Below are 12,583 nucleotides of genomic sequence, written 5' to 3' on the forward strand. Positions count from 1 at the left end.
GTTACAACCGTGTGGTTGGGGACCTCACTTGGTTATGAAGGGTAGCTTCAGGACCCTGGCCCTAACACCCCTGATTAGATACCAATCTGACCCCTATTACCCCTTAATACACAACAGCTACTGCATAAGCGCTATAACCACACTGCAACATCATTTATCATATATCAACAGAGCATTTACATAAAGCTGAGTCAACTAAATTAGTTATTAATAACTAATATCTCACACATCACATATATATATATATATATATATATATATATATATATACATATACACATAGATATATATATATATATATATATACATATACACATAGAGATATATATATATATATATATATATATACATACATATATATGTATATATATATATATATATATATATATATATACATATATATATATATGTATATATATGTATATGTATATATATGTATGTAATAAAAACTGGCAACTGCCACGGCACCTCTCCCAAACAGTGGCAACTACCAAGGGAAGTTGTGACAGCTGCCACAAACAGTGGTAACTGCCGCAAAAAGCTGTGGCAGCTGCCACAAAGAGTGGGAACTGCCGAGCTGCCACAACTTGCCGCGGCAGCTGAGCTTGCAACAGGAAGTGCCAGTGCTAGCTGCCACTGCCAGAGTTTGAACCTGCTCCTACTGAGCAATCGTCGTGTGGTTTTACTCCATCCGGGTGAAGCCAAACTACGGAGAACATAATCCGAAACATAATCCGTGAGATGAACAAACCGTGAATATACATTATGATAGACAGCGGGAGTTATGTCCACAGACTATGACACACTTTCGAGGTCAGATACGGGGGCCACACTGGGGTCCTACAATGGACAATATGCTGATCGATTTCTGGCGCAGACACGAGAGCCTTTTTAACTCCTCGGTCGATTCTTACTACGACAAGGATTTGAAGACCAAGCTGTGGACCGAGTTCGCAATGTCCATCGGAAAGCCAGGTAAACGTGGAAGATGAGTGGTGAAACACGATGACAGTGTACTGTTGATGAAGCGTTCAGTTAGTGTTGCGTAAATAACCTGACCCAACATGCACAGCTGGGGAGTATGAAGTGCACCCGGCTGGACTTTAGCCAAGTTTGTATTTATGGAATATGAGTTGGGTGGCATAATATTTAAGGATCACCTATTATACTCCTTTGTAACAAGTTAGAAGTCTCTGACGTCTACAACCCATGTCATTGAATTGTTTGGCTAAAAACGAACAGATCATGCATTTTAGCACGTGTCTGTAGCTTTAAATGCAAATGAGCTGCCGCTAAGCCACGCGGAACTAGCTGTAGCGCTCCAACCCATGGCGCTCCGCCCCTCGCTTCTTGTTGCCGTGGTTACGGTGTACACTCTTAGGAAATGATGAAGAACAGACACACAGCAGTTCACCATATCTCTTTGAACCTGAATCGGACCCACACCTACACAAGGACAGGCTCCTGCAGCGGTTCGAACCTTGAGAGTAAAGCGGGACGTTTCTCAATGGTTAGTTGACACTTTTGTTTCGATAACTGTGTGTGTGTGTGTGTGTGTGTGTGTGTGTGTGTGTGTGTGTGTGTGTGTGTGTGTGTGTGTCTCTCGGAATGGCGGCTAATTATAGCTAGGTCGCTAATGCTACTGTCTCCGTAACTAACTTTACAGTTAACGTCAGCTTATTAGTCAGTAAACTATATCGTGATTAGTTCAGTGTCGTTCAGGTGCTATGTTTTCCTATTCGTAATGTAAAGTTGTAGCTGAATCGATGTTGACAATCATCCTCGTCCTCTCACTTTAGTTATCTGAACTGGGGGGGGCTGAGTGCTCGTGCTCATGCTCCATCTCAACATTACGCGCATCAACTTACTTTTACAATACTCCAACACGATGTCCATTTTAAATTTGATAACGCGTTCTGCTCATACGCCACAGCTTGTCAGCAACTTCTGTCATGTTTCTATATTCATCAGCTTCACGTGTTATTGAACGTCTCACATCCGTCCATTGATTTGTCCAGGAGCTCATGTGGAAACTGAAACGATGCCAAACGGAACCAGAAGATGTAATGCTGCACGGAGACACCGCAGGTAACGTTATTGTCATCTATACCAAGTTGTCTGTTTAGAGATTATATTTTCCATTTATTTAGATACTATATGCACTTATAGTAAAGTAACTTTTATGATGATAAAAGGCTTCACTGAACCAATATATAGTATTTGGTTGAGACCCACCATAGATAGATAGAAGCTGTTGACTAATATATTGTTCTGTTCTTCGTCGTTGCAGGTATGGAGCCTCTAGGAGCTTCGTGAGCTGGAGCTGGGGGGATCGGAGTCGCCATCCCAGCCCGTGTAGCACTTCAGGTTCACGTGGAGTTTCTACTGAGGGTTCAGATGCCTCTGGATTGAACCGGGACACATGGGCGATGATGACCTCCTGCTTGTCCGGCCTCTCCTACTGTGGACAAAGGTCCTCCGGGACGGGGGATCTTCAATACCTCATCCGCGTACGGTGCCGGGTCCACCAAGACTTTGTCAAAGACGATTTAGTACGCTCGTGTCAAAACAAGGACAGAAAGTTGTTACAAATGTTTTGTATTTAAAGCCCAACCTAATATAATATCTATATTTCCTCATGGTTTTTGTGTGCTTTTACTCTATTTCTTTCACTTGGAGTGTTTAACCAAATTTCAGTGCAATATTACCGACCAGATGTTAACTCCGTTCTGTATGGATGTGAAAAATAAAGGAATGCAACACTCGCAGAACGTCGGGGCGGTCTTCACTTTTGCTGCTCTGCGTTCTCCCCGCTGGCCTGAAGTACAGTAATGACGAACAGAAACATGTAAATAATAGCAGAGGCGGTACGTGTTGTCACTTGTTCTAAGTAACTTCATTGACCTGCACAGCTTTCCAAGAAATGGAAACGGGACGTTTTTTTGGGAGAAAACCGAAGGGCGACGCTGTGGAAAGGCTCCAGAGAGGAAGTCTGGTGCTGGGGGCTCAGTCTGTCTCCTCTACACCCTTCAGAACCCTCTCGTTGGTCAGCACCGTCTCCAGCTCGTAGAAGGCGGGAGTTCCTAAAAAGGAGAACACGGTATTCTCAATTTTATATGAACACAATTGATTCATTTGGTCTGGCAGCTAATCATTTACAGAATACTTGTCCTTGATAATTAGGTGATAAACTCACCTGCTGGGGTCCCTGCTTTGACTCAGTGGATGTAGGCACCGGGGGAAGATGGGGTCCTCGTGTGTGTGTGTGTGTGTGTGTGTGTGTGTATGTGTGTGTGTGTGTGTGTGTGTGTGTGTGTGTGTGTGTGTGTGTGTCCTGCACACGGTTGATGATGGAGGTTCATTTCGCCTCACTCTCAGGACCGCTGGGCGATGATGCTGCATCCAGTAGATGTGGTTTTTAATACTCAGCACCCACTCCTGTGGTTTGTCACTGTCCATCGTCTTTGCAATCTTTTCCAGTTTCTTTGAAATTCCTATAAATGGACATGGAAATGTAGAAGAACATTTTATATTTAAAATAATTATTTGTATTCTTTTTGTATTCCTTCGTGGTTGCTTAGTTTCAGAAAACAGAATATTACAGTACTCGTTAATAACAAGAGGTTGTGCTTGATACTTAAGATCTTCCTCTTATACTACACATTGATTGTAGTTTGTACGTAACAAAACCCTTTCTTGATTTTACAAACTCAGTACTATATGTATATAAATCCCTGGAGAGACCAGAAACTATGACTTTGTCCTCTGGGCCGCTGTAGCGTCCCTCCCTGGGACGTTGTCCACTTGTTCGCGATAGCTGGCTCGATGCACATTCATGGTCATGTTGGAAGAGCTGCAGACCTGATGGTGTTTGATCATTAGAAGAGGAAAGGTTTAAGGCGCGCACCACGAAAAGCTCCGTAATGCAGGTCTCACACAGTGTAGGAGACCTGCATTATGGACACTATAGATGTGTTGATGTTATGGGTGGCTGTGGGTGCTCGGCCGCTAAATTATGGTCCATTTATGGTCGAATAGACCATAAAGCTGAGTATGCTTTAGGGCGGGTTTACTGTGATTGACAGGTCACTGCCGCTATGTGGGTTTACCCTACAGTGCTACAGTTCATCCTTACTTCTTATACTGAATGGCTGCTGTTTCCACTTACTATTCGGCATGTTTTCACCTTGCAGTGTCTGATGTTGAGAGAAGATCCAGATCGCTCCGCACTCAGTACGGCAGGGTGCTGTGGCATCCGGAGAAGGTCAGCACTGCCCAGCAGAAGATGCTGCGGGAGAAACTTGACTTCTTGAGGCCTTATATAGTTCGCAGGCGAGGTGATTCATACCTGGTGAGTTGAAACCAATGCGGAAAAAGAATCTGCTTCCCTGCCGACCTTGATTGAACACGTTGTTTTTATGTTGGCGCTTGCTCTTTTTTTTTTTTTTTTTTGCAGGAGGACAGGTTTGATGACCGGGACGAGGACGAGGAGGAGCTGGAGACCGAAGGAAGCATCGACCAGGAGATGGGAAGCTCATTCGGCAGCCCTCTGGATGCTGATGTGACTGTGCACGATGGGGAGGATGAGCCCCACCCCTCCTCCGGCCCTCTGCACTGTCCAAACCCGCAGCCTCAAGTGACCGAGGTCATGTCTTTGAGCTGTCCCTGCGGTCGCGGCGGCGAGGGTCCCGCTGATCAGCCCGACCAAACGGCCGCACCGCGCGCATCCACGCACCACATACTCAATCAGTTCGCAGAGGTGATGCTGGCGGACATGCGTCAGATCAAAGACCGCATGGTGCTGATGAGACTTCGCCGAGACATCACCGACCTGGTGTTCAAAGCGGTGGAGGAGGACGCGCAGAGACGATGCGGCCGGGCGCCCTCGGCGCCGGGGGAGAGGCCCCAGCAGATGTTTCTGAAAAGGAAGAACGAGGGGTGTGAGGTCGCAAGGCGGACGCAGAGACTGGAGGAGATGAGGCACGTGAGGAGAACGTCCACGAGTCGGGTATCGCAGCCCGTCCAGCAAGGCCGAGCAGCGGGGGAGACGAGCGGAGACGACTCCCTGGTTTTTATCCAGGCTGCCGAGATCAAACGAGAGACGGAGCAACACATGGTGAAGATTGGGGAGGAGACGCTTCCATCGGCTTGACATGTCAGATTGGGTGGTGGGGGGGTGGGGTGCTATATTTTGTGATTACAGTAATCTCAGTCAGTAAGTGTAGGTTAGAAAGCTTCTTGAGAATTGGAACACTTAAATGCCTTGCAGAGGACTTGATATGTGTGACGTGTCAGCACTTTGTAGAGAATGTCAACAATCATAGTGGCACCAGTAAAAGATATGAAGACGATAACATCAGACATTAAAGCCCTTTCAAAACATAAGGTGTAGTTTCTAGTGAATCTACATCTATGGAAAACCTTGCAGACTGACTGAACCTTAATGGACCTTCAGTATGGCGTTTAACATGGGAGGACCTTTAACATGGGAGGACCTTTAACATGGGAGGTACTTTTGAGCCAGACCCAACTCCAATAAATCACGTTCTGCTCCCGTTAAAGAAACAAGACAATGAATAATAATTCAAGACAATTATTTTTGTATTACAAGTTGTTGTTTTTTTTTTTATCTTATTAGGTAATTCATTAATAAGTGCACATTTTCATACATTTCCAGACCATAAATCTGAACTTTAGATGAAGCCAGGTTCAGAATTCTTATTTCATTTTGTTGACATATTAGAGTCAAAGGTTTTTACAGAGGGGATATTAATACATCTTTGTTTTTTAGGAATAAGAAGTTGTATAAATCAGGCTATGAATGATATAAGAACAAGTCCCTCAGTAAAAACCTTCAGAATGTAGAGAGGAATGGACCCTTTAAAGTCTGGTGTGTGTAAGAGCTACTGAAGTCTGAAATAAAACTCCTTTACTGCCTTTAAAGATACGTGTTGTAATATTCACTCCAGACTACTTTGTCCTGAAACAGGTAAAGACGGTTATTTTTTGTAATACAAGTTTTCTGAAAGGTTAGGTTAAAATATGCAAAGGCATGGAACGTCCCTTTGCTGCATGTCACTTCCTCTTTCTAACCCTTTCTTCCTCTATTTATCAAATAAAGGCAAACATATCTCTCTCTCTCTCTCTCTCTCTCTCTCTCTCTCTCTCTCTCTCTCTCTCTCTCTCTCTCTATATATATATATATATCCCGCATTTAATCTATAAATAATCTTTTGAAAAATTGCTTTTTTCCAAAGAAGTCAAACGTTGCTGGCATGAATCTTTTTCCAGAGGCCTTGAAGAATATTTCACTTTGCACTCCCTTCAGGTGATTATTCATGATATTGAGTGAATCCCATTCAATGAAAAATACAAATATTTTGGTGATGGGAAGACTAAATATTTCATCAATGCTGTCTACGCACACAACTGTTGCAAGGCCATGTTTTCAGAAATGATTATATGCTTTGGTGTAGTTGGTACCAAGCTGATATAAACTATCGTCTTATTTTGAAAATGTGGACTACTGCAGTTTTAAAACAGTTAACCCTCTTGATTTCAGGTTAGACATGAATAAACCCAATATAGCTTGTAATAGGAACTGTCTGATAGAGTGGAAGGTATCTGCTCAATAAAATATCAAATACAAAAGTAATGTGGGGACTCATTCGAGCAACAGGTCTGACAACATTATCTTCTTTTCTTCTTTAAGTCTGCACTTAAACTGGCAATCGATGAACACTTGGGAGTGGAGGACATGACCTACAGGTTATAGCGGCACTGACTTGTTCAAAGACCTGTTTAAGGGTCTCATCTTCATGTTACAGTCTATGTTAAAGTGATGCACACATTCCAAGATATCAACACTTCCTAGATGTATTTGTGGAAATGGTTCATTTACAGCTAAATAGTTTGATGATTGTCATTTAGTCATCAAACTATTTAATGACCATCATCATTTAAAAGATAGGCCTATGTGTAGCTGACTGGTGCACATTATGTTGACAGTAAACAGGCACCGTGTCCGTATTAGCTGCAGGTGTTTGGGGTTTGTATAGGTGTATTCTTCGGAAACAGAAGATAAACCCAACACTGTTTCAATACTAGCCATACAACCTAATTACAGTATAATTAAAAAATGTATTAGTATAGAGCTGTACTTTTAAAATACACACTGACAGCTGTCACTACATCTAGTACGGTATCAGAAATAAGCCTAAAACTCTACAATTAGTCAGTGTCACACAATATGTTTATATATTGATTTAAATATAGTTAACGTTATGTTTCATTTGGGTTAATTTGATATATGCCTGTTCAACGAGCGGGGGGGGGGGGTCCTTTGTATTTTCACTCAGGCGATGCAGACTGGTGCCCCGAAGGGTCCTCAACACCACTCACATACACACGTGTGCTCTGCTCCGTTACCATGGCGGACCTACAGATGAAGCTTCTCCGCAAGAAAATCCAGAAAAGAAATGAAAAGAACAAAGAGCGAAAACTACTGAAGGCGCAGACAGCAGACGAGGAGACCGGTACGTGCTGTTAGGACGGAGTGTTGTGTGAAAGAGCTTGTTGCTGCTTGTTTTTCTGAAGCGGTGACGAACCTCACATGCTAAGCTAGCTGCGTTAGCATACTTTTTAATAGGACTTCTCGTTAAACCGGTCAAACGCAAAAATGTTTAACGTTAGCTGGCATTACATTGTAGCGTTAATTAGATGATTGTTTGAGTTTGTCACCGACATTTGTGGTTTATAATCGTCGCTAAAATGTAGTGAGCTAGCATTGTAACGCATTCAGAGATGTTAGAAGGCCAACAAGCATTAACTCTTAACTGACTTCGATCATACGACTCATCGGCTAAATAACGTCATGTGTTTTGACAGTGAACTCGAACGGACTGGAAGACGAAAGTGGTGAGAAAGCAGAAGGTGCTCCTAAGAAAACGCAGAAGAAACAGATCGTGGTGCCACCGGAAGGGACCACGACAGAGGAACCCTCTCTGAAGAAGAAGACGACGAAGAAGAAGAAGAGGAAGCTGGCGGACACGGCGGACTCGCCAGGTAACAGCTGGAGGAGTTGGCCTACGTGATATTGATGAACTCCCATTTGTTTTGTGTGATGTTTAACTAACATGTAATCCTCGTTCCAGTTGAGAAGAAGACGAAAACAGTGAAAGAAGCGGAGGAAGAGGAGGAGGAGGAGGAAGAGGAGGGAGATGCTTTAGCAGAGGGAGAAAAGAAAAGCCTTAAACCAGAGGATGCTGCAGATGATGATGGTGATGAAGAGGAGGGAGAAGATGACGAAGAGGTGGGAGCTGATGATGATGAAGAAGAAGAGCAGCCTGATTTACCATCTGGTTTAACAGGTATGAAGAACTGCATGTGTGCTCACTATAGACCTGAGTGGAGAACACAATCAGGGCTCTGTAGTGAGGAAAAAAGTAACTAAAAAAAGTATAAATATATAATATATCTAACTTTGATTTATGCCATCTGCTAAGATTAAAATGTATTTAATATGCTTTACATAAAGCATTACAGCAAATATGTCTAAGTGAGTGAGTCTCATCGTGGGTCTGGGCGATATGGCCTTTGGATAATATCTTTATTTTAAAAAGCAATGCTACAATATACGATATATCATACCAGCGCGATCGTTGTATCAAACTACTCTGAACACTGACACTCTGACATTTATTAAGTTTGACTCAATATTCACACAATTAAAAAAAAAAAAAAAAACATTTCTGAAATAGGAGGTGGTTGTTTTAATTTCATTTATTATTTCAGTCAATATTAACTCTTCACTGGCTTCCCTCCTGAGAGACACACACACACACACACACACACACACACACACACACACACACTAGTGTGTCTGTGAGAGGGAGCTGCATGAGAAGCAAACACCAAAGTGAGTCCCATTTATTTAAAAAGGGCAATTCAGATTTAATAGTATTATTATAATTTTTTGGAACTCTGCCCTTGATATGAAATCATTTAAAGCTCTTCACCATTCAGTATACACACACACACACACACACACACACACACACACACACACACACACACACACACACACACACACACACACACACTCATTCACCTGCAGTGAGAAGCAGAAACCGGTGCATTGCCTTTATGTGTTGCCCGTTCAGTGTTTCCATCGTGAAACGGGTGTCAACTAAGGCATACAGAGACTGTTGTGGTTGTCTTTGGGAGGAGTCACCAGTGATCCCGACAGGAGCAACTGCAAGGACACTGTGGGCGCGTTGCTTTGGTTTCCTGTGGCTGGTTGTCTAGCCGCCTCGTTCCTCGGGCGCTACTTTCTTCTCGGCCTTTTCTTGAACTAGAATCCGTCTGTGGAGAGCGGTCCACTCACGAGTTGTTGCTGGTGTTTCAGGAGCGTTTGAGGACACGTCCTTCGCCTCTCTCTCTGAGCTGATGAGCGACAGCACGCTGAAAGCGGTGAAGGAGATGGGCTTTGAACACATGACCGAGATCCAGCACAAAAGTATCCGCCCCCTGCTGGAGGGAAGGTAAGTGGCCGCCGTAACGCGGGACTGTGTTTCATTCTCATTTCAGACTAACGGCCCGATCCACTGTAGACCGTAATCCGGTGTGACTTTGTGTTTCTGTTTGCGTCGCTTCTCTTTAGGGATATTCTGGCCGCTGCCAAGACGGGGAGTGGTAAAACCTTGGCCTTCCTCATCCCGTCGATAGAGCTCATCTACAAACTCAAGTTCATGCCCAGGAACGGTAAGACTCCTCTCCACGAGGTTTGCTGGCTCAAAGCCGGGTCGGGTGACTTTGGAGAAACCAGCAAGAGTCCTCTAGATGTTAAAATGGTCCCACTGATGAACCCAGCCCAGTGTTGCTCATGAAAGTAGCTTTGAGCAAGAAAGTGGCTAAATCTAGCAAGAAAGAAGCCACTCCCCCAAAATGACGTTGAGCCCTTCCCTGGTGTTCCGCTCTTCCTCTCCAGGCACCGGCGTGGTGATCCTTTCCCCGACACGCGAGCTGGCAATGCAGACGTACGGCGTGCTGAAGGAGCTGATGGCGCACCACGTGCACACCTTCGGTCTGACCATGGGCGGCAGCAACCGCTCGGCGGAGGCCCAGAGGCTGGCCAACGGGGTCAACATCCTGGTGGCCACACCCGGCCGTCTGCTGGACCACCTCCAGGTGAGCAGGGTCCCGAGGGAGAACCGGGACACACGGAGTACCGTATCAAACTGGTCGTTATCCGTAGGGATGATTAGTAGTCAGATTCATAGGTTTTTTTGATGCGTTTGTGTGTCTGGCTTTTTTTTAATACTTTGATAAGAATATAAACAAATATTTTTGTGCCTTCAGAATACTCCTGGCTTCATGTACAAGAACCTACAGTGTCTGATTATCGACGAGGCCGACCGGATCTTAGAGGTGGGCTTCGAGGAGGAGCTGAAGCAGATCATCAAGCTGCTGCCAAGTACGTATCCGCTGTTCCACCGCTCTCCTTCCTCTTTGATGGGTCAGTTAAAGGTCAAAATCCATACAGCATAGGAGAGATATGGGGACCCCATGCACCCGCTTTCAGGGGCTGGTAGAACTCTCCATGGTCACTTTAAGTGTCCACAGTGTACAACAAACCCACTGTGATCTGCCTGCCCCCTCTGAGTCTCTGTTCGTCTCCTCCCTGTTCTCTCCAGAGAAGAGACAGACCATGCTGTTTTCAGCCACTCAGACCCGTAAGGTGGAGGACTTGGCTCGCATCTCCCTGAAGAAGGAGCCGCTCTACGTCGGCGTGGACGACAACAAAGACAACGCCACTGTCGACGGCCTGGAGCAGGTACGGTACTGCTCCGCTCCCGCTACACGGAGGCCTCGCTCCTCTGCGCGTTTCTAACGCGGTCCGTCTCGTGTTTCAGGGTTACGTGGTGTGTCCGTCAGAGAAGCGCTTCCTGCTGCTCTTCACCTTCCTGAAGAAGAACCGCAAGAAGAAGCTCATGGTCTTCTTCTCCTCCTGCATGTCTGTGAAGTTCCACTACGAGCTGCTCAACTACATCGACCTGCCCGTCATGGCCATCCACGTAAGACGCGTCGCCGACCTCCCGGCATCATGGGGTCGTGTTCGGAGGACTCCGACCTCACCCGTGTCCTCTCCTCATTCTGTCTTTTCAGGGCAAACAGAAGCAGACCAAACGAACCACCACCTTCTTCCAGTTCTGCAACGCCGACTCGGGCATCCTGCTGTGTACGGACGTGGCGGCCCGAGGCCTGGACATCCCCGAGGTGGACTGGATCGTCCAGTACGACCCCACAGATGACCCCAAGGTACCCGAGCTACAACTAGATCACTTACCCCGATGGCTCTAGAGCTGCGGTCAAATCGGCAGCGTGGCTCCGGAGCACTCGGGTGACTTGACCTCTTGCGTTGGGGGTCGAGTCACAGATTAGGACCCCTTCTAAACTGGGCTTTGTGTCCGCAGGAGTACATCCACAGGGTGGGCAGGACAGCCAGAGGCATCAACGGCAGAGGCCACGCCCTCCTCATCCTCCGGCCAGAGGAGCTCGGCTTCCTGCGCTTCCTGAAACAGGCCAAGGTAACCCGTCTGTTCATGTAGATTACTAATGCTGAGCCCAACCAGGTGGACTCGTGCCATATGTCTTCATGTGGGAGGAGCCTCTTTTTACTCAGCTCCTTTTCTTTGTGCAGGTCCCACTGAGCGAGTTTGACTTTTCTTGGAGTAAAATCTCTGATATCCAGTCCCAGGTAAGAATGATGAGTCTTTAAATGCGTTGAATTAGTTTTTATATAAGGGAAACGGCAGCCTATTATATAACCGCCTCTCGTTCCTAAGATGGAGAAGCTGATTGAGAAGAACTACTACCTCCACAAGTCGGCCCAGGAGGCCTACAAGTCGTACGTGAGGGCGTACGACTCCCACTCGCTCAAACAGATCTACAGCGTCAACACCCTGAACCTCCCCATGGTGGCGCTGTCGTTCGGCTTCAAAGTTCCTCCCTACGTCGACCTGAGTATCCTTTGCTGCTATTCGCCACACCGGCTGTTCCATGTCGGTGCGATGTCCTCATCATGTGTCTTTATCTCCTCATATCAAGTACAAATGTATGATTTATAAAAAAAATGTGTAGTTCTCCTTAACTCAGCTGTTCTCCAGACGTTCACGGCGGTAAAGGTGGGAAGATGCAGAAGCGAGGCGGAGGCGGCGGATTTGGATACCAGAAGTCCAACAACGGGCAGAAATCCAGAATCTTCAAGCATGTGAACAAAGGAAAGGGGGACCGGAGGCAGTTCTCCCGCTGAACCCCCGTCAAGCGAACTCCTCCTGGACTGATTCTTCTTCTGTGTATTCGACCAACTGCCCTTTTTTATTCGATGGACTTCCTGCTTTGAACAGAGGGCGGGGCTCTGACATCATGTAGGCCCAGCTGTCCTATGAGAGCATTTAGACGCACTGTGGATGTCGTGTGTTGAAACGGGCCGCTGCATTCCTCGCGTGTTCCGCTGTGGACTCACTTTTCTAACATTACTTCATGTCATCTTCCTGCAATATTAAATCTATCGACTTTCATT

The 12,583-nt window shown here is 45.8% G+C and overlaps 2 protein-coding genes across 6 annotated transcripts; both read left to right on the forward strand.

Annotated features, from left to right (window-relative positions):
• Positions 1-605: 605 nt before the first annotated feature.
• Positions 606-5,929, forward strand: LOC137883664 (uncharacterized). Of its 5 annotated transcripts, none has more exons than XR_011104595.1 (3): positions 606-1,510; positions 1,972-2,088; positions 2,291-2,765. XR_011104595.1 is itself a non-coding variant. In XM_068725236.1 (3 exons), exons 1-3 carry the CDS (start codon positions 798-800, stop codon positions 5,150-5,152), a joined length of 1,032 nt encoding a protein of 343 aa, XP_068581337.1. In that variant the 5' UTR covers positions 606-797; the 3' UTR covers positions 5,153-5,929. The 5 variants fall into 5 exon arrangements, 1 of the variants encoding a protein (XP_068581337.1); XR_011104594.1 differs by having other exon boundaries at positions 2,019-2,088; XR_011104597.1 differs by having other exon boundaries at positions 606-975.
• A 1,461-nt stretch (positions 5,930-7,390) lies between these two features.
• Positions 7,391-12,581, forward strand: ddx18 (DEAD (Asp-Glu-Ala-Asp) box polypeptide 18). Its single transcript, XM_068725231.1, has 14 exons — positions 7,391-7,535; positions 7,888-8,064; positions 8,154-8,369; positions 9,407-9,542; positions 9,662-9,762; positions 9,989-10,188; positions 10,360-10,474; positions 10,695-10,834; positions 10,914-11,075; positions 11,167-11,319; positions 11,475-11,588; positions 11,702-11,758; positions 11,847-12,024; positions 12,168-12,581. The coding sequence occupies exons 1-14, from the start codon at positions 7,430-7,432 to the stop codon at positions 12,311-12,313; spliced, it is 2,001 nt and encodes a 666-aa protein (XP_068581332.1). The 5' UTR covers positions 7,391-7,429; the 3' UTR covers positions 12,314-12,581.
• The last annotated feature ends 2 nt before the right edge of the window (positions 12,582-12,583 follow it).

The sequence above is a fragment of the Cebidichthys violaceus genome, unplaced genomic scaffold (genome assembly GCF_023349555.1).
Source record: "Cebidichthys violaceus isolate CVI_PGR_0920_01 unplaced genomic scaffold, fCebVio1.0.p SCAF_34, whole genome shotgun sequence".
Lineage (NCBI taxonomy): Eukaryota > Metazoa > Chordata > Actinopteri > Perciformes > Stichaeidae > Cebidichthys > Cebidichthys violaceus.